This window comes from Theropithecus gelada, chromosome 11 (genome assembly GCF_003255815.1).
Source record: "Theropithecus gelada isolate Dixy chromosome 11, Tgel_1.0, whole genome shotgun sequence".
Lineage (NCBI taxonomy): Eukaryota > Metazoa > Chordata > Mammalia > Primates > Cercopithecidae > Theropithecus > Theropithecus gelada.
The window spans coordinates 28,266,793-28,280,738 of record NC_037679.1 but is presented as its reverse complement, the minus strand read 5'-3'; the positions used below and the strand labels follow the sequence as shown (position 1 = coordinate 28,280,738).

Sequence of the window (13,946 nt, the reverse complement as noted above, 5' to 3'; positions counted from 1 at the left end):
TTTCTCATTTCATATTCACTTGTTTATAAGTTACCTTTAACATACTCTAAAAGCTTGCAGGTTGAAATCTGAGACCTGATATTAACACCTGAAACAGAAATGTCTATTGAAATCACAAGTCTGTTACTGTTTCAAAAGTACCCCATAATGTTTCCAAGCTAACTAGTAAAATATTTTTGCTGTAAACATTTCTACTTGATTAAACTCTAGTGAGGTTAATGATCCTCTAAAACTAGACAAATGCTTTCTGAATCTTTGATTTAAAAACAATATAACAGCCTGGAAATCTGTCAGGCCTCTTAATCCTAATTTTAGCCCAATTATCAGTTGCTTTAAAGAGCACCAAAATGTCAATACACAAGAAAACAACCACTATCTAGGAGGCTGGCTTAAAGACAAAATACAGACAACAGTCCAATTTCTGTTATACTGCATACTGCCAATAAATATTAACTATTTAAACCATACACAATGGTTACCAAATCACAAATCAAACAAAAAGGACAAACTGCAAAGTCTTATCAAAAGTTTATTTTATTTTCAATACAAGATAACACCATGCTTGTTACCAGTGCAGTTTAAGGCCGACAATGGCCATATATCAAACTGCCGAACAGTCACCTAAATGCTAAAGAAAGGAAAGACAAAGTAAACATTAAACACAAAATTGCAATTACAAACATTTTAATAAAATGGAATGAGCTTTTTAATAGAAGCTAATATGAAGTCTAATTCTCATGGACAGCAAAAAAAAAAAAAAAAAAAAAAAAGAAAGAAAGTCTATTTGATCAATTATCACCTTACCTTTTTGCACAGAAATCTTATTGTGAAGTCACCATAGAGTCAATAGCTAAAATTTTAAGACTTTCTTTGGCCTTCTGATATTAAACAAATTATTTACAAACTGTAATCAGTAATTCACGGATATTGGTAATATGATACAATTTTTTTTTTTGTTAAGGGCTTTCCATTAAAAATTGTAAAACAACTTTGTAAGGCTGTACAGGGCTGTAAACTACTTTGCTAATATACCATGGGATGCAGAGGAAGGAATAATAGACCTTTTTTTTAAGGCTAAAGTTATCAATATTATAGATGCATTCCTTAAAATACATTATGATTTATACCCAAAGGATCCTTTCCCATTAAATACCACCTGAGTACAATTTTCAAAGTAAAAAAATAAACATGAATTCACCATAGTATTTTAAAATAATTTAAATTACAGAATGTTGAGAAGTGTTACGCAGTAACAGTGCGACAAAAAGAACACACTTTCAAAATAAAATGTTTTTGCTAAATGCAGGGTCTGTCCAATTATGAAATTACTGTAAAACATTTACACCCATGGCAGAATTTTAGGATACTCCCACATGAATAAAACTCTTGGTAGTATTTACTATGCACAGTTACCACTTCAAGGTGTGTGTGACTTCAATTAAATTCAACCTAGTATTTAAGACTCCCATTACAATATGTTAACTAATATAGCAGGAAGTCTTTAAAGACATTAAAATGTATATAATCAAGTATACGTCCCATACAAAAACCATAGTAGCTGCATACTCAGTGAATGCCAACAACCTGAAATTCTAAAAAAAGAACATTGGTTAAGACAAACCTAAATCAATCTGAACAGTGTTGCCTGAATATTTAGAATATTCACAAAAATTCCTATTGCTTCTTTCTAATGCCAAGAAAGAAGAGTGTAAGAACTTTCTCCCAGAAGCCTAGACATTTCAATACATTTTCTATTTCAACTTACAATGAAACTTTAATCCTGAATCTTGATTTCTCTAAATCAAAAATCTCACATTACGAACACAAGGAATGCCATATGTAAGGCCACATCTTAATAAATTTATAATTTTTGGTTGAATATTTATTGAAAAAAAATCAGTCTAAGGCTTCTAAGAGTCAAGTTGCTAAAAAAAAATAAATACACCAGTGTTTAAACTGAAGGTTAAGGTTAAAAAAAAAACGCGTGCGCACGCACACACACACACACACACTGTAAGAACAGAAAAATAGAATGCTTTGCTACAAAAATCCCACTTAATATATTTTAGCACAAAAATGTCTACTATACACAGTGGATAAGCGTGCATTTACGTACATACAACATTTACAGAGGGCTATGGGATGCAAATGAACTTAATGAGTAAAATTTAAAAACCAGTTATCAGTAAAACAGCGAGAATCTCAATACTGTATTCTCAGTCAAGAATTAGAACATAAACTTCCTCTTAAGCTGAAGCTTAAAACACAAAATTGGAGCCATTGTAGAAAATACAGAAAATGCAATGATCATTCAGGTATGAAAACCAAAATGTCGAGACCACTCCAACAGAAAAGTCTTGTAATGCATCTCATTGTATAAAACAGTATGTATTTAGATTGGCACAGTTAAATACATAAGGGAAAGAGAAAGTCTTTACCCTTTCAACAATTTTCCTTCACTATAAAATATTATACAACATTCATTAAAACCTCCACGTTTATTTTAATAACTGACCTGAACTAGTAAAAAATAAAGCAATATTCTCCACAGGAGAATTAAATGAAAATAGTATCTTAAGCTACAAGTTATCTGTATATTCCAAATTGTCATTAACTGCTTAAGAACATTCTAGGTAAAAGGACCATTAAACGGGCTAAACTATGATCAAAAGCCACTGCAACTTACTCCAAATCTTATGAAAATTGACAAAATAAAATGCACATCTGCAAATTTACACTGGAATATGCTTTCCACAACATAGTTCCTTTAACCAAAAGCAGCACTTTCAATCCAAAGTGCTGTCTGAGAAGCAGTACCATTCAGATACCGTATCACTCATCTGTTTACTACTGGCTGAAAGGAATGTGACTGTATAGCACTAATAAATGCTATGTTTTAAAATTCAACTCGTTTGTTTTCATATCCACTACAGTTATTAACTAAGGAAAAAATGAAAAGGTCTCTGAGACACTGTTTTTGGTGTCTATGCAAGGATTTATCTCTTTGGATTGTTTTTACACATAAAAAAACGGAAGAGTTTTCAAATAACATCAACCCATAAACAACTGAAGGGGGTATGAAGAATGAAACAAGGCTTGCAATTTTCACCTTTACTGCTATACATTCATGTGTTATCAGGTAGAGAAGGACTTTGCAAAATTACTTGGTCAAACCAAGAAGTTATTTCCTTCTGACAACACTTAAAATAACAGATTAGCAGCAAACAAATCTAGTACACTCACACTGTCTGCAACAAAGTCACGTAATGAGATCAGCCAAGCAGGGAGAAGAGTAATATAGAAGGAGCAATTAAAAGGTTCCACTGATAAAAAATGAAAAGGTAAAGGATTTAATTAGTATAAAATTTCCAGTTTCATTTCAAGTGCAGTTAGATTTTTGTGATTACATTTTCAAATTGTTCAAAGAAATTTTATTTTCATGGACATTTTACTTACCTTTTAACCTTACTATTAACTAATTTCTCTTGTAATATTTATATGTCCATACTTCTTCACATTAGGGTATTGTAGTCAAAATATTAAAAAGCCAAGAAATGACAAAAACTAACAATATACAGAAAACAGGAAAGTTTTGATACAACTGTAAAATAATATTAAAAAAGCAACTGCATTTTCAACAAAATGCTTAAAAAATCATTTCTGAAAGGGAACAGTTTTGATAAATATCAATGATCCCATGCAGATAACTTCAAACACAAAATATTTTAAAATAAAACTGGCAGTGATATGGGTAATTCAAAACAGCTAATTTTGTCAGAAGTGGTTTGATAGCAGACAAGATGAAAGTGAAGAACAGCAGTGGAAATTTCTGGAGGGTTTCTACAGTTGCACATAACATAGTATCTAGGGTATTTTAACACTTTAAGCATTGTCCTAGAATTTGGGTATACTTTAACAACCAATGTGTATCAACAGAAGATCTCTCAAAGATAATCAGATCTTAAAAATATATTAACGTGCTCAAGAATTTTAACTCAAATTTCTGAAGTAGTGATTTCAAATTACATTCCCATAAAAACACCTAATCAAGTTGACACCCTGCCTCTGCCAATTTTGCAATCAAGAACACATGCTAGCCAGGTGCTTTTAAAGTGGGCCTGTATGTAAGGCAGGTTTGAGAAAAATCTTTGATTACATAACTATAGCATGAATCAATACACTGCATGAATACACATAGTATTCCTTAAACTATGCAGACACGGTTTATCTGTAATTTCCCATTACACATACTGGGGAATACAACCGAATGTTAATGAACATCACATCCTTCAAAAATTTATACCAATTGGAAAATAAAACTAAGGCTCTCTTTACTCACATTTATCTGCTGCAGGGCTGTATTTACACTGCCTATGGCTTAAGAAATAAACCATAAGATCAATAAAAACAGCAAGTAATTGCAGCATCAAATCAGAATTGTCAAATTTTCTTCAATGTTAGCAGTTCACAATTAAGTGTTTCAGTACATCTGTATTGTAATTAACCTGCATTACACATCAAATATGTATGGGTTTTTACTTATGTATTAAAACCTCTGCTTTTTTGACCCCTTTACACATTGACTGGATTGCTATGTCCGTCAAATTTCAATTTTTACAAGTTTACATACCATTCAGCAAAGTCACAAGCTAACTAGGTAAAAACAGCTAGAAAAGCAGAATATAGAAATATTAAATATCCATGTAATCGCCTATTCTAATACCAAAATCAAGGGCAAAAGACACTTAATTACTATGTTTAATTCGCTGAACGCAAGATTAGATCGATGCATATCCAAAAACGCTATTGCAATGCTTTAAAGGACAGTAAAAATGTTGTCATAGTAACATTATCTTTAGATATTGCTGAACACAAGACTTTCCCTGAGGTGTAAACATCAAATAACTTGAACAGCTTTACACATCAGCCCCATTAAACAGTTTATTACAACACTACATCTATTGTAATCAAAGTGATGCTGTTTACAGACATTATCATATAAACATTTTTAACAAGAACAAACTACTACAAAAACAAGCATTTACTTGACTTTTTTTCCAATTGCTTGCACATTATAATGGCCAAATGTATATAACCAGTAATAAAGTTGCAAAAGCTATAACTTTTTAAATCACACAGGTTTCCTTCAAATAAAACAGTTAAGCAACATAAAAAATAAAAGTAGAGCTACTGGTTACCATTTATGCAGATTTGCTTTATTCAGATCTATTCCTGTTCATTTTATCCATGAATCCTTACAGGTTCAGTTCAATCACAAGAAGCAAACTGCTGGACAAGCGTCATTTTTCCCCCATGAAGACTGTTTTGTCTTGGAAGGTGATCCTCTTCCTTCAGCTGTAATGTGTCAAAATTTGTGATGTAGATTTTGCTATTCCCCAAAATACACAGAAAAACGCTGGCTTAACTATACATACACAAGTCGTGCATCTACTTCACTGTTACGTATTCTAACACAAAGTAAGAATTAACAGAAACAGTAGCTGCCTTTGTGGCGGTGAAATGTTCCAATTTACCTGATGATTAAACTGAGACATTCTGATTTCATTCTTCTTAGGTATTATTGCCTTATAAATTTAATGACTGAAGCAGTAATGAAAACATAGCAGCTACTGTTTCTGTGATGATGGAAACATTCATAAGTCATTTTCTAAAATATGCAAGCTACAAAAATAAATGGAAAATGTTTGGATGATTTTAATGTAAATATTTTTCATTCACCCACATTATCAAGTCTATAAACTCGTTTAACAATTAAATGCTGAACTAAATATAAAATTCAAAATTATTTTACAAATTAATTTATTTAACAGCATACAGGAACTTCTGCAAGTATTAGAAATCAAATGGTGTTCCATGTTACAAAATTTATAAATAAGATTTATAAATAGAGTATGGACATTTAAATTAATGACATCCACGTACAAATCTTTAGACATAATACAAATTTAAAACATTTACTTTACTTTTACTCTATTCCACCTATATAGAAATACCTAATGTAGTATTATAAACTAACCAAAACAAGCTAAATGGGAATCTACAATGATAAAGTTCATTTAAAACTCACATAAAATTAAAAAAATAGAATAAAGTTGATAAATTAAAATTTCAAGAATACATATATATGCAAACTTCAGGTAGAGGTTCACAAGAAACATTCAATTAACTTGGATATAAGTAACCATTGAAACATTAGGTAATTAAAGTATAAATGACAAGAAACCACTTCAATAATAAAGTGATTTAAGAGTCAAGAGGGCAGAAGGTTTTTCAAAAAAACTTTTTTCAATTTGAACATGTTCATAGGGCACAGTTTAGTGATATTTTGCCATAAAAATAACTGAAAAATACTTTCTGCTCTACAGTTAAGAGTTATTTCTGCCACTGTTATAAATTTTTCTTTTATGTCCTTTCCTCCCCAACTAGGTTGTAAGTATCTTAAGAACATCAGTACACAGATGAATGCATACTGCCTAGCAGTAATAACGTAAAATTTTAAAACTGCAAAAGAAAAAAAATAGATGGTACAATCCAGGACTTTCTATTTTATATATAATAGTTTCTATATACCCATATTTTTCAGATAACTTCAGCCATTGCTATTGTTATCTTTTATTGCATCTTCATCTTATATTGATGAAGCTATTTAGCAAAATTATTTAGTGGGAAAAAAATCTAAAATGGCAGCTTTCAAATGTTTTATTTTTATTATGTGCAATATGCTTTTAAAAAACTGGTTTATGTATTAAAGAAAGACAAGGCATATGTTCTAATCTTAAATAATAATTACTGGGAAATTAATAAATTTAACTGCAAAAGAATACTATCTCCCTAAATTTTCTGTTGCGCTGGAAGGGATAAAAAGAGATCAGGTCATTAAGAGGGAAAAACTATTTAAAGTCATAGCAAAACAAAAATATTCCATTCTTCCATAAAACATATCACATACACTGCATCTTTGTATCATTATCACTCCAGTGGAGAATTAATACTATTTTTATATAGAGAATCCTGTTTGTAAAATTGCAACACACATCTTTTTCCAGGACTAATGCACTCATTTGTTTGATTATACTTTATAGATAGATCTTTTCTATTAATAAATCTAATTTTCACCATACAGACATAAAATATGGGGGATAGTCTAGCCATTTTTATTTCTATTTCTAAACACTTTACATTTATGCACTTGGAAATACAAATTTTACAGTCTTAAATGAAAGTGACTTTGAAGGCAATACAACCCATTTCCAATAATCCAATTCCATATTATACTCTCAAATGTCTAAGTAGGCAACTACATCAACAAAGATAGCAAAAACCAGCTTAAAAGTGACAAATACATTCAATGCCCATGTTTTCAACGTATCATTTGGTAAAATCTGTAATGTCAAAGCCACACAATTACTTGCTTTAGCTATTAATTATAAAATAAAGGCCTATGTAAACAGATGTCAAAACAACTAAAAGATAAATGGAATCTACACCTTTTTAATAAAGTCTGTAAACTAAAGTGAACACTAAGTAAAATTTCAACACACAGAGAAGTACCTGTATTTTAATATATCAAGCCATTATTAACAACTCAAATTATAATTGTTTCTGTTAGAAATTTACGTACATTTGCTAGAATTAGTATTTTAAATTAATGGTAAATTCATCTTCTAAGATTCAAATAAATACTTGATAGGGCACTTTTATAGATTTTCACATTAATATACTGAATTAAAAGGATTCTCATATAATTTTAGAGATGCACTATTAACTCAATGAAATATAATTCACTTTTCTCTATCTGAAAACTTCTTAAGAGGAATGGAAATGAGGTGGGCAAGAGAAATAATTATCTACACACGAGTTAACTCTAAAATTAAAATTCCTTCTGGTGTTGACTAGAACATATTACATAAAAACAATTCTAGTTATTGTAGATATTTACAAGTTCTCGCTACCCAAACATTCATATTTTCATCTTTCTACCTCTGTACATAGTACTTACCTCATTTTAACTAAAGCATTTTATTACTCTATAAAACACATACATAATTGTTGCTCTTACAACCCAGTAAAATAGTAGAAATAAACTTAATCACATTCAAAGAAAAATGAGCTTTGTTTCCAAAATATTTACAAAATGAACATCCCAAAATAACCTGTTATTTGTAATTCATGAAGAGTTAAAACATGCTACCACAAAAGAAAAATTCTTAAAATTTGGATAGCATAAATGGCACCCTTACCCCTTTTTGGTTATTAGGTTTCTTTAAACAACGTTAACTAAATATTCATTCAAGACAAAATTTATTCAAAACAATCTATTTTACAAACTAAAACAATGGTAGTAAATTTAACACTGAGATGAAGGTGAGAGAGCAAGATGACTCACACTGGCATTGAATTTTTTTTTCAACAGGGAACATTAATCATTTGTAAACAAAACTATATTCTTAAACCACAGTGAGCAAAACACACTATACATCCATTCAAGGGATCACTTCCTACTCCCTCTTGTAACTTCAATTAAGTCAGCTGTGCAGTGAGACAGGTTTTGTAACACTCAAAGCAAGAAAAATCAGAGCTAAAGCAATGAAAGCTAGCATACATATCCAGATGAAGCAGAGTAGTTAGGCTATATTAGAAAACATATGGAGGCCGGGCGCGGTGGCTCACGCCTGTAATCCCTGCACTTTGGGAGGCCGAGGCGGGCGGATCACGAGGTCAGGAGATCGAGACCATCCTGGCTAACAAGGTGAAACCCCGTCTCTACTAAAATACAAAAAATTAGCCGGGCGCGGTGGCGGCGCCTGTAGTCCCAGCTACTCGGGAGGCTGAGGCAGGAGAATGGCGCGAACCCGGGAGGCGGAGCTTGCAGTGAGCCGAGATGGTGCCACTGCACTCCAGCCTGGGGGACAGAGTGAAGACTCCGCCTCAAAAAAAAAAAAAAAAAAAAGAAAACATATGGAAACAGGGCTGGGAGCTATAAGGCAGACCTCACATAACCTAAGAGCTGCAGAAACAATTTTAAAATCTTATTACAACCAGTATCATTCACCAAGTAATTAAGATAATTTAGTTTTCACATAAGCCTCAAAGCAACACTAAGAAGAAAATGAAACATCTTCAACATATGTAAGAATTTTTTTTATTCTTTTGACGTTTTTTGGTTGTTTTCAAATTAACACAAAGTTAATAAGCTGAACACACAATGCAAAGCATCCTAAATCTTGGGCAATAACAAAATCTACGATCCTAAGATCATATTTAAGGTAGTAGAAAGATAATCAGACGAGGCTGGCCGTGGTGGCTCATGCCTGTAATCAATCCCAGCACTTTGGGAGGCCGAGGTGGGCGGATCACCCGAGGTCAGGAGTTCGAGACCAGCCTGACCAACATGGAGAAACCCTGTCTCTACTAAAATTACAAAATTTGCCAGGCATGGTGGCACATTCCTGTAATCCTAGCCACTCGGGAGGCTAAGGCAGGAGATTTGCTTGAACCCAGGAGGCGGATGTCGCGGTGAGCTGAGATCGCACCATTGCACTCCAGCCTGGGCAACGAGAGTGAGACTCCCTCTCAAAAAAAAAAATGTAATCGGACAGCAAAGGCAAGTTATTTAATCCAGACCCCATACCCAATGCTTAAAAATTGTCATGGATAATAAAGATGTGAGAATTGTAAAACCTCATAAAATAGAGAGAGGAAAAGCCTGAATAAAGAGTATTAAAAAAAAAAATTTGGTTTCAGTAAACAAAGAAAAGCTGAATTGTTAACACAAATTTGCTGAGCAGAGATGTTCCAAAGAAGTAACAAGAGGAATGCAACCTTTTAAGTAACTCAACTAGGAAACTAAAATTATTTCAGTAAGAAATGTACAATCTTAAAGCACTGAACTACTTTTATTTTGCTCAGAGTGGTCTGAGAATAGAGGCAGAAATTACAGAATATGAAGCACAATGTATTTACATACTGAAATTTACAATATTGGTATTTTCTCATTAAAATATTATCTATTTGAACTTAGATATTGAATACTTTTAGAAAAACCAATACATTTTAAAATGAGAGAATGCAATTAACATTACCAACAGTTCAAACACAAAAAAAATTAAGATGGGACAGACATTAACAGCTTGCCAAGATCATTAAGTTTCCAGTTAAAAAATTAAGAACTTGCCCTTTTAGCCATTCATCATCACTTTAATAGATTACATTAGTATTTTATTTGTATACAGCCTTACTAGTGACATTCACTTTAGCTTTCAAATCACTCATTCCATTTAGTCCATTTAAGATTTACATGAAAGCTCAAAAGGACTCATATTTTAAAACTTCTAAAAAGGTCAACAGACCTTATTATGATGGTGATCAAATTTGCAGATAGCTTTTGTTTTTATTAAAAAGTTTTACTTGAATATATTTAATCGCAGTCCCCACCCCTTTATTCATGTCTACATCCACAATAAATACTGTTTGATATAGCAAATGTACAATAATCCAGGATAACAGAATTTTTTGCACTAGAAATGCTTATGTAAAATTTTGCTTGGATGAAGGCACATACAGTATTACAACTCAATTCTGATTAATGTACAAACAAAACATGGAAATTCTGGTATGGTACATCAGTGATTAAGAAAAATGTCAACAATAGTTTGCACATTAGGAATTTGTAGCTACTGTCTGAATGTAATGAAACTCAAGTCATGATATAGTTAGGTGTACCCATTACTAGAAAGTAATGTTAGCTAACTCAAATACTTTTAAGATTAACAATGGATTTTGTTTACTTGGCTGACTATGCTAGTTTTACTAAAACCAGTAAGAAATTTAATTAGTTAACTTTGGGTTTAAATTGGTTTGGAGGCCCCTTGATGGGCACATCCAATTTTGCAGAAGAATTCGTTTCATTATCATGTCTTGACTAACTAGAAGCTTGCTGATAACTTATAAAGTCTAAAAAAAAAATAGGTAACTTACAGAACCTGTACCTTTCTATAATGGAAATGAGTGACATAAATAAGCATTTCAACTAATAACCCAGTCACAATCCACCTTAAGCAACTGATGGATATTGAGAATTTTTTTCATTAAGATGGGATCAGATGTATTTAACTCAGGGGAAAAAAGTGCTACATCTTTAAAATTTAGTGTTTAGATTTACATAACACAATATTCAATTTTTACATTCAAAAACAATATCAATTTCAATAAGCTTAGTTTTAAAAGTATAAGATACGTTTTGCCTCATATTAAAAGAATGTTTTGAGTTTATATTAAATTTTGTAGTACATGGAAAACTATATAAAAATCAAAGTTTTGATATTCAATCTGCATATTCAAAATGCAAAGTATCAAAACCAGCTTTTTAACTTAAAAAGTCCTTAAAACTGTAAATAGTGTTAAGAGCTTATTTGTGTTCCATAAAAATAGCATGCTTATTTTCTAGGCATTTAAGGACCTTATTTGCATATCTGTTATGGTTAAAGAAATTGCTATTCTGTCACAGAATTACATACACTTGATAAAGCCTTTAACTTTGCCCATAACAATTTAAATACTAACAATTACCATGACTGAATTTTCAGTAAGTTTCCCATGATTACTGAAAATAATCACATAAAGAGTATTTACCTATGAGGGGTTTGCTTAGCCTTAATTTAATTTGAATATGCCAACCAACATATAAAGAAAAAAATATTTTAATTTACAGAATAACCTTTGTGTCACATGCATAAGCCTTATAGTGCCCTCCCCCCAGCTCTTCACATGAATAAATGCTGTTAACAAATATAAAAAATAAAATTACATGTGAAAATGAAGCATAAACAGACAACTCTTCCCACTTTATGAAAAATGTACACAAGAAATAGTTTTAAAATACAGAAAAAAAGACAATGATTATGATTTATGAATGAAACATCAAAGAAAATTATTTCCAGTTATTCTAAACTTGGGTATATGGCTTGACACGATTTAAAATTTTTTAGATATGGTTGCACCCTGAACCCATTTTAACTGAATAACTTTTACATCTTCTTTGCAAATTAAAGGATACTGTTTCTTTTAAAAACAAAAACCAGATGTCAGGATAGTGTCTTTTCTAAAAAAAAAAAAAATTTTCTTTCTTTCTTTTTTTTTTTTTTAAAGGAAAAGTCTCTTTGAATGTTGAGAAAACATCCTCCTGTATCATAAACTATTATTGTGTCAGATTTTCTCATAAATTTTTAGGGACAAATAAAACTAGTTCAGGAATAGTAACTTTCCATTTATTTTTAAAAATCCAAACACATAATATATATGTGAAATAACTCTATTTTGTATTCTAAATTACACGCAACCTAAGTATGTGATTACAAGAATCCCAATTTTTAGATTTTAGAAGTACACAATGAGTCCTCTTGATTATTTCCTTGCTTTGTTAAGACCATTAACTATTTGAAACCTAAAAGTAATAACTCAGCAATAAAATATTCAAAGATAAAAGGGTCAAAAATTTACCTGTCATTACTTACCCATAATTTGTTTCAGATGTTTCCAGAAGATTACATTCACAAGTAGTTGGACCATTTAAAATGTAGGTACATACTGTACGAACAGTAGCCTTGGAGTTATAGTTACTGTTAAGAATACACACACATTTAACAGGAAAAAGGAATACCCACCTTCTAACGATGACGATACTCGCGCTCTCGGTCACGCTCTCGGTCACGGTCTCGGTCACGATCCCGGTGCCTCTCTCGTTCTCTGCTTCTCTCTCTATAATAATCGTCATGACGGTCTCTACTACGGGATTTATGACGCCGACTCTTTTCTCGTGATCTACTATGGTCCCTCTCTCTTGATCGTTCACGTCTTCTAAAAGAAATTACTGGATTAATGCTCTCCATAATTAGATAGCTTAAAAATATTCAATTTTTTGATGTCTAAAAAAATCTAAGGGAGCAAAAAATTCTTTGTAAATCTGGTTTAAACTTACTATCCTGAGCTGCCAATAATGATTTACCAACTCACCAGTAAGCATGAACCAGAAATTTCATTATTAAAAACACTACCAAAAAATCAGCAACCGAACACATCACAGAAATGCATCACATCATCTATTTAAGCTAGTAGCCTAAAACAGATGTGTAGTATTTACTGAATGAACAAATAGAAAGGTACAGGGAAAATTTCAAAGCACTCGTGTTTTAAGCTAAACAACATCTACAATACGACTTTTTTAGATATAAGAGTCATGAAGTCATAACATACGATGGGGCTTAAATATATGAAAATGACAACCTATTAACATTCGGTTCATGAGGAGCAGCGTCCAACACAAAGAAACCTTCTAATACGCATGTTATATTTAGGGAAGGAGAAAAGGCACAGGAGAGGGCTAACAATTGCGACCAGTAAAAAGAATTGATACAGTATTCACACTGTATTTAATATGTAGAAATGTTTCATGAACTGCCATTTTTTAAAAACAAATAATTTAACCAAAGCTTACTGCCTAAAAGACTTCTACAAATTCTGCTAAATTTACAGTAAGGAAATAATAACTGTCTATTAAATAATATTTATGTCTTATATTTCTACACCAGACAGCTAAACTCCTTGATCAAGGCCTAAGTTATTACTTTTTTTTTCAAGGTAGGGTCTCTCTGTCACCCAGGCTGGAGTCCAGGGACACGATTACAGCTCATTTCATCCTCGACCTCTGAGACTCAAGCAACCCTCCCACCACAGCCTCCCAAGTATCTGGGACTATAGGCATGCACCACCAGGCCCAGGTATTTAAAAAAATTTTTTGTAGAGATGAAGTCTCCCTATGTTGCCAAGGCTGGTCTCAAACTCCTTGGGCTCACGTGATCCTCCTGCCTTGGTCTCCCAAAGTGTTGGGATTTAAAAATTATTACTTTGGACTTTAAAACTTAAAAAAA

At 31.9% G+C, this 13,946-nt stretch overlaps 1 protein-coding gene across 3 annotated transcripts in view; it reads right to left on the bottom strand.

Moving 5' to 3' along the window:
- Nucleotides 1-518: 518 nt before the first annotated feature.
- The window catches only part of CPSF6 (cleavage and polyadenylation specific factor 6), a 35,076-nt gene continuing 21,648 nt past the window's right edge, over nt 519-13,946 (bottom strand). For 2 of the 3 annotated variants that reach the window (XM_025401522.1, XM_025401523.1), the window contains 2 exons: nt 12,684-12,873; nt 519-5,355 (listed from right to left, as the gene is read on the bottom strand). In XM_025401522.1, the coding sequence (XP_025257307.1) occupies nt 12,687-12,873 (187 nt within the window). In that variant the 3' untranslated portion in view covers nt 519-5,355; nt 12,684-12,686. Of the gene's footprint in view, nt 5,356-12,683; nt 12,877-13,946 lie in introns of all 3 variants that reach the window. The other variant, XM_025401521.1, reaches the window with a different exon arrangement.